Source organism: Solea senegalensis, linkage group LG11 (assembly GCF_019176455.1).
Source record: "Solea senegalensis isolate Sse05_10M linkage group LG11, IFAPA_SoseM_1, whole genome shotgun sequence".
In the NCBI taxonomy this organism is placed as follows: Eukaryota; Metazoa; Chordata; class Actinopteri; order Pleuronectiformes; family Soleidae; genus Solea; species Solea senegalensis.
Window position 1 is genome coordinate 9,504,375 of NC_058031.1, and position 7,110 is coordinate 9,511,484.

General features: G+C 40.0%; 1 protein-coding gene across 1 annotated transcript; it reads right to left on the bottom strand.

Annotated features, from left to right (window-relative positions):
* Positions 1-498: 498 nt before the first annotated feature.
* On the bottom strand, positions 499-4,617 carry npbwr2b (neuropeptides B/W receptor 2b). The gene is made up of 2 exons (XM_044037351.1): positions 4,550-4,617; positions 499-4,118 (listed from the first exon to the last, which is right to left on the bottom strand). Exon 2 carries the CDS (start codon positions 3,311-3,313, stop codon positions 2,300-2,302), a length of 1,014 nt encoding a protein of 337 aa, XP_043893286.1. The 5' UTR covers positions 3,314-4,118; positions 4,550-4,617; the 3' UTR covers positions 499-2,299.
* Positions 4,618-7,110: the final 2,493 nt, after the last annotated feature.

Consider the following 7,110-nt stretch of genomic DNA (forward strand, 5'->3'; position numbering starts at 1 on the left):
CCATAAGAAAGACAAGTCCCCATAATGTAAGTAACACCTGGAACCTACACACACAAAGAGAGAAAGAAACAGAGACGCGTGGATACTCAGTGTGTGTCGCACTGTGGCGCCTCCCTTTTAAAACCCCTTTAGAGGCTTGTTGAGATTAAATCTGTGACCTTTTTTATTGTGATAAGATGCTCTGACCCCTAAACCATTGTGCTTCTGATTAAGTCGCCTATGTAATGAAGCTCTTTGGTGACCCTGACATTGACCTAAACCCCAGTTTGGAACTGATAAGAACAACAACACATCCTAACCATCAAGGGATATATCATCTTTATTCATCTATTTTTTGCAACGTTCATTCCCACTGTAAATCTAGATGGGCCATGTGTTTCTAATGAAAACAAATGTCTACGTATCAACTTATAATTATATCAAAACTCCTTTGTATGAATATATATGTATATATATATATATATATATATATATGTAATGTAAGAAGACAAGTGGGAAAAAAGATTTATTAACAATATAATCAATGCCATGATTTTTATTCATTATTACAGAATGCATAAAAGATGATGATTCATAGTAACCAACTGGAATTGTATTTCATTTTTCATTTGTATGACACAAGTTTTACTTATGAAGGACATTTGACCATACATCACTATGACAATGAAGCACAGAGTTGCCATTTTTATTGTTGTGACTGTATACAGTATATACACTGATCAGCCACAGCATTAAAATAGGTAAATGTATTTAATGTTGTGGCTGATTGTTCATTCCTCTATAAAGTTAAACAATAATGATAATTGTAATAATAATAATAAACTTTTTTAACATTCCAAACACCTTTGTTTTTGCACTCAGAGCAAAACAAACAAAGCAATAATATACACCACATGTTTGCTAAATCACAGCAGCAAGCTGTTATTTACAACATGATGCACTGGAGAAAAGGAAAACAAACTCTTATAAGGTTGTAATAAAGGTTAAAAGAGGAAATATGTCTAAGTATGTACATCCCCCTCTCCATTCCACTCAGCAGGGTTGAAATCTGTGATAAGCTCTGGGTGCATTTTTTTAAGGTAATGCCACCCTGTCGTCAACAGGGGGCAACAAAAGGTTGCTCACAAAAATAAAGACTTGAGAAGAATAAAAATATTTTAGATAGCCCTCCTGTCCCATGCCTGTCAATATCAGGCCTACAGTATTGTTGTCAGAGTTGGCAAGGTTCCTTTTATTCATTAACTTCACACATACATACATTAAATTGAAATGTTCTAGGCTTAAATCTTTTCAGTCATATTTAAATTTGAACTCAAACATCTCCACAAAAATGGAACTGATTGGCCTATAACAGCGTAGTGTAAAAGTTGACATATTTGCATACATCTTTACATAATAATTAAGTTATCCAACCAACTTAAACTTGTTTCTTTTAAAGCACTTCTTTCCTTTCTTTTTTGCAACAGATATGATGAACAATTTAAAACAAAACACCTGTGGTCCCAACATGCATCCCGTCACCCTGCAACCCTGACTATTCGCACGATGTGGATTTGATTGACGGCATGCAAATCAGTGATGTTGTTTTAAAGTGGATTTTCTTCACACAGCAGATGCTCTGCCCTTGCTGACACTCCTCTGTCCTCTGAATTCAGAGCCCAGGGAATGTCACAGCTGTTTGCAGTGGCTCATCTCAGCTTGCTGCCTTGTAATTTGATTGTTTTCTTTTTTTCTGACATCTTAAAATCGGCCTCAACCTGTAGTTAATGGCCAGTTCATCAGAAAATTCTAGTGACAGTGACAGCATATGTGTTCTTTCCTGCTGTGAGTATTAAACCATAGCCATTCTCTTTTCCTGTTGCAAATGTTGTCAATTTACAATTGTTTCCATATTCTCATAGCATCCATAAGCTGCACTAGGCAAATTCAGTAAAATATATATTCCAGCTGTAAGGTTTACTTCTTCTCCTCATATACAGTAAATTATTAATTAATTCCAAGTATAACCCTAAATTGGATCCCTTTCAAAAGAAGTTTCAAGACCGTTATGATTTTTGTTTTGACATCCCTTTGGTTTACGAAAAGCATTACAATCATATTTGCCCTAGAGAGCGTGTTATGTGGAGTTTACAGGCAGAATATTAGGCGTAGAGCATATATTAATATTTATTTAGCTGCTATCATGTAAAACTGTGCAAAGTTGCCTAGTGCAGCTTGAACAAACCAAGCTAAATGGCAGTCATAGCATTCCATGTCTGCGCTCCCTCAGTAAGTCACTGTACGTGTCTGTGTCAGACACTCAGGCCGGTCTACATTCCAACATTTTCTTGAAGGCTTTCCTGAAGCTGTCATCAAGGAAAGCATAGAGGAATGGATTGAGGCAGGAGTTGGCGTAACTCAGGCTTACTATGAAGTAGGAAATCCTGATCAGCAGCGGCGTCGTTCTCAGATCCGTTGTCAGAGCCACGATGGTGCTGAGGTGGAAAGGGGTCCAACAGAACAAGCAAACAGCCAAGACTATAAACACCATGATGGTGACTTTTTTCTTGGCTTTGTCCAGTGCCTTGGCATTGCTGTTGAGCCGCATGTTCCTCAGCTTATAAAGCATCATGGTGTATAAGATACAAATGGTTGACACTGGGATGGCAAAGCCCAAGATTAGTGTGTAGATCCGGCTAGCTTTGAACCATGAACTCTCAGGTGGGGGAAACATGAGGACACAGCGCTTTCTCTTATCATTCACAAAGACACCAGCAAACACAGTGAAAGGCATAACAATGAGTATGACAAGGATCCACACACACAATGAGATGATTTTGGCTGCTCGGTAGGTACGGTAAGGCATGCGCTTGGACCTTACTGTCGCCAAGACTACCAGGTAACGGTCAATGCTCATCACGGTCAGAAAATAGATACTGGAGAAGATGTTGTAGTGGTCTATGCTGATGATGACCTTACACAAAACCTCACCGAAAGGCCAGTCGTTCAGCAAATGCTCCGCTATGCTGATCGGCAGAACCAATGTGAACAAGTCATCTGCAATGGCCAAGTTCAGGATGAACATGTTGGTGACCGTTTTCATTTTTGGGGCTTTGAGGATCACATAGATGACGGCCGTGTTGCCCGTCAGTCCCACTGCACAGATTACAGAGTAGATGACCGGAAAAATGACATAAAGGTCAACATAGAAGTACATCTCAGAGGGAGGAAGAGTGCAGTTCAGGCCAGTATGGTTTCCAGACGTAAGGGAGTAGAAGTCCACAGAGTCGTTGCAGAATGGTGGGACACCGCTGGAGTTGGACACATTCTCCATAGTTGAAAAGACAGTGATAGGAAATTGGCAAACTAAGAATCTATGACACTCTAATCCATTTTCTTTCCAATTTTAAGGAATTATTGTTTGGAATTTTGGAGAAACACACATGTTTTGATTCCTTTTCAGACAACAAGCAGACTAAGATTATCCTCCATTACACCACTGAAGGGCAGCTACATCTCTGACCATTGGCAGACAACAGAGCAGAAATCAGTGTTTGCAGTACCCACGGTGCCAATCCAATGTCCACACGCAGGTCTATGAGATTGTCAAGTTACAATTTTGCTGCTGCTTCAATTTTTGAAACAATAATTTAAAAATGACAATCATTTAAAACGGTTACCATGCTTTGCCACCCTTTCAGGACAGTACAAATATAAGAATCGTGTTACATGGATTGTCTCAGAAGAAAATCTCACCCCAGGAGAGTCCATCCGCGGTAAAACGAGGATGTGTTTAGTGTCTTTGTATTGGAAACGCTCCAGACAACATGCCTCGCTTAACGGATGAGCAGTTCACAGTAGCTTCTGTTTGGTTCCAGTTTTGTTAAAAACACTTGGCACTTTTATCTCCAGGGTTCATTTTACTTTTGGTCGTTTTTGAAGTCAGCGGGGAAAAAACAGACATAACATCCTCTCGTTCTCCGTCCACTTCCGACTACTTAAAACGTGGTTTTACTGACTGACCGGTCCTAGAGAATGTTCATGATGGAAGATAAGGTTTCGGTCAGTGTTTCTCTGCGCTTCCTGTGCGTTCTGGGGATGGTGCCATAGCTTTACGCACGAGTGACGCACCACGAAATCTGGACAACACAGAAATGTGGACATCAATTAATTGCCCTGCACACATTTCAAACATCATTGGAGACAGAACACATGGTCTTCCGGTGACTAAATGCGCGTGCTTATCTACAGCAGCCATGCATCGATAAAAAAAACGGACTGAACTAATAAGAACACCCGTGCTAAATGTAAGTGTGGTTCACATTCAGCACTAACTGGAGTTTATTACCAATCAACAAATGCCTGACAAAACCAGGAAACAATGACAAAATGTGTGTTTTAAGTCTAGTTCAAATTCCTCAAACCTTTAAAGGAGCCCATTCTTGTATAACCATAATGACCCTAACAGGTGTAAGCAAATGTAACACGCATGTGTTGAATCGCACGATGGCGAATTAATAAAGTATATCAAAAATAGTGAAGTGTATAAAATGAGCTCAGGCAGGTTTACCCTCCTCTGCGTCCTCGGCACAGTCAGTCTCCTCCGGTCTTATCTCTGTGGAAGATGTGCCGTTTTTCAGCCTCCTCTCTCTCTCTCTCTCTCTCTCTCTCACCCTCAGACTGTTACTCCTGGAAAGCAGCCTCACTAACGTCTGACGTCACGCCGAGATCCCCGTGTCAATCATATATAGTCCGGGAAGGGTCGTGCTGCCCGCTGAATCTCACTGCCCTCAAAATGTCCTCCTCATGTCAAGTTCTTTTTCCCCCCTCTCTTCTTTTTCATGCTGCCTCTTGTGTACGTTTCTGTGGCACCAGGCACCAGTTTACTGAAATTACGTGTCCATCAAAATGTGCTGTAGCCTAGATATTTCTGACATGAAGTACATTCCCTGATTTAGTTTCACATACAGCAATAATAGTAATAAATATGAAGCAACTCATGCGAAAAGTGTCAAAAAATAACAACATCCTTATCGACAGAAGACTGCCATATTGAATTCCATCTTTACATAATCTTTTGATTGTAAGTCATCAGGTTTGACCTGTTACCTGAAGTGTGTGTCATCATATTGGGTGCAATTAATGTCTGAGCAATGAAAATGACAGGGGTATTTTCCTGAAAAGTCATTTCTCTCACAATCTTGGTTTAGTTTGCTCAGGGCTTATGGAGTCCTCGTAACTTCCATTTAGACTCATTCCTTTTTTTTCAGCACTAAAGTGGATTATGGGGGTGAAACCGGCCAAGGATCAGAACTTTCATCTGGACTCAAGGAGAGGGAAAATACAATTTTACATGCTTGATATTCAGTAAACCCATCTTCTGTAATCCTCTTCTTGTCGCCATTTCTCCCCGTTCTCCTCACCCTAAGCTGCCAGCTTTCCACACTTTGATCCCTCACCTCAGCACAATATTTCACAAGAGTTTCACACTTTTCTCCCTCTCTCTCTCGACGTCACCTCTCCTTCAAGTTTCTTATATTTCATAACTCTGAGTCTAAATCTTATTATTATTATTATTATTATTATTATTATTATTATTATTATTATTATAATAATACATGCAAAAAGTGACCCTCAGGTGGAGGATAAGGCAGCAGAAGATGATGGATGGATGCACAGTGGGGTGCCAGATAGTTGGCCCCCTGTGTCGTCCAGGGTTTGATTCCACGGTCATTTGCCGCATGTTTGCCAGCAGGAAACTACTAATCTAGGCTCTAAGAGACCTAGAGAGAAGACGATGAAGAGGGAAAAAAGAATAATGCTTATTTTTGCATCCCTTGTTCTGCTATTCAGTCACTGAATACTTTTTGGGAAAAGCATAATTTAATTTTGATTAAATGAAGCATAAAAAAACCCCATATGAGGTAAATGTATTCAGTAGCTGCTCATTAAAAGAGAAAAACTGATGCAGCTGAAATTTAATTTATCCATTAATCATCATTTCACCACTGGGAACTTTATCTACCCTTGATTTCACAGAATTGGTCTTTAATGAAAAACTGAAACAGTTTGTGGAGACATGAGATGCGCTATAATTCAAATAAAATCAAACCAAATATGACCAACATGGATTTAAAAAGCTCACAAGCTGCAGAGCTTTTCCTCAAAAAGAGACATTTGTTTTCCCAAAGTATTTTCCCAAAAGTCTAGCAACCAAATTAAGATAAGGGAAAGTTTCTAACGTTAAGTATGACTTAACATGCACAATTATTTAACAAGTGTGATCAGTGCGTACCATTTTGTATTTTTCTTTTTAAAGGAATGTTGTGAACATAGTGAATCAAATGTAAAATACATTCTCTGGCTGTTGTGCACTGAGCAGCTCCTTTTAAAATGAGATGCTTTACACAAGAAGGAAACCAGCAGTGTAGTTTTTATGTAAACATCTATTTACAAATTGAACTTTGTTGTCAAGTTTTGACTGAACTGCTGTTCAGTTGAGTATCAGCACTCATGCAGATGTGTCTTTGAGGTATTCCATACTATAAAGTGCTGCAATAATCAATACTACCTGGGTCCCTTAAAAGCTATTGTGGGACTTCGATGTACACGTATAGGCTGAGCGGTAAGCTGGCTGGAAGACAAGCACAGGGTAAGACGGCGGGTTTGCAAGATGTGTAGTAGATAAGTAAACATGGGGAACAGAAACCGTCCACTTCAAAAAGCAGCAAAGTCAACACCTGTTGTACGTGGTACAGTGACCGCATGACTGATGTTACACACCTTCATCTTCTGGTTTAAGAAAAGGCCACACGTGTGCGAATGGGTAGTGGGAGAAAAGACTGACATTCATGGGGTAGAGTGAGAAAGGCAGGGGTCGGAAGGGCCAAGGAAAGAAGCAAAGTCCATCCATCCATTTTCTACCACTTTATCCTCCACATGGGGGGACATACAATTAACCATTCACTCTCACACTCACACCTATGGTCAATTTAGAGTGTCCAATTGACCTAATCCCCATATTGCATGTTGAGGGAGGAAACCAGAGAACCTGGAGAAAACCCACGCACACGGGGGAAAACATGCAAACTCAATAACTACGTTATCCAGACTGTCCTCCATCATGGAGAA

What these genes read in the sequence shown, in the direction of transcription:
- npbwr2b (XM_044037351.1), bottom strand. Translation starts at nt 3,313, where the DNA reads ATGGAGAATGTGTCCAACTCCAGCGGTGTCCCACCATTCTGCAACGAC.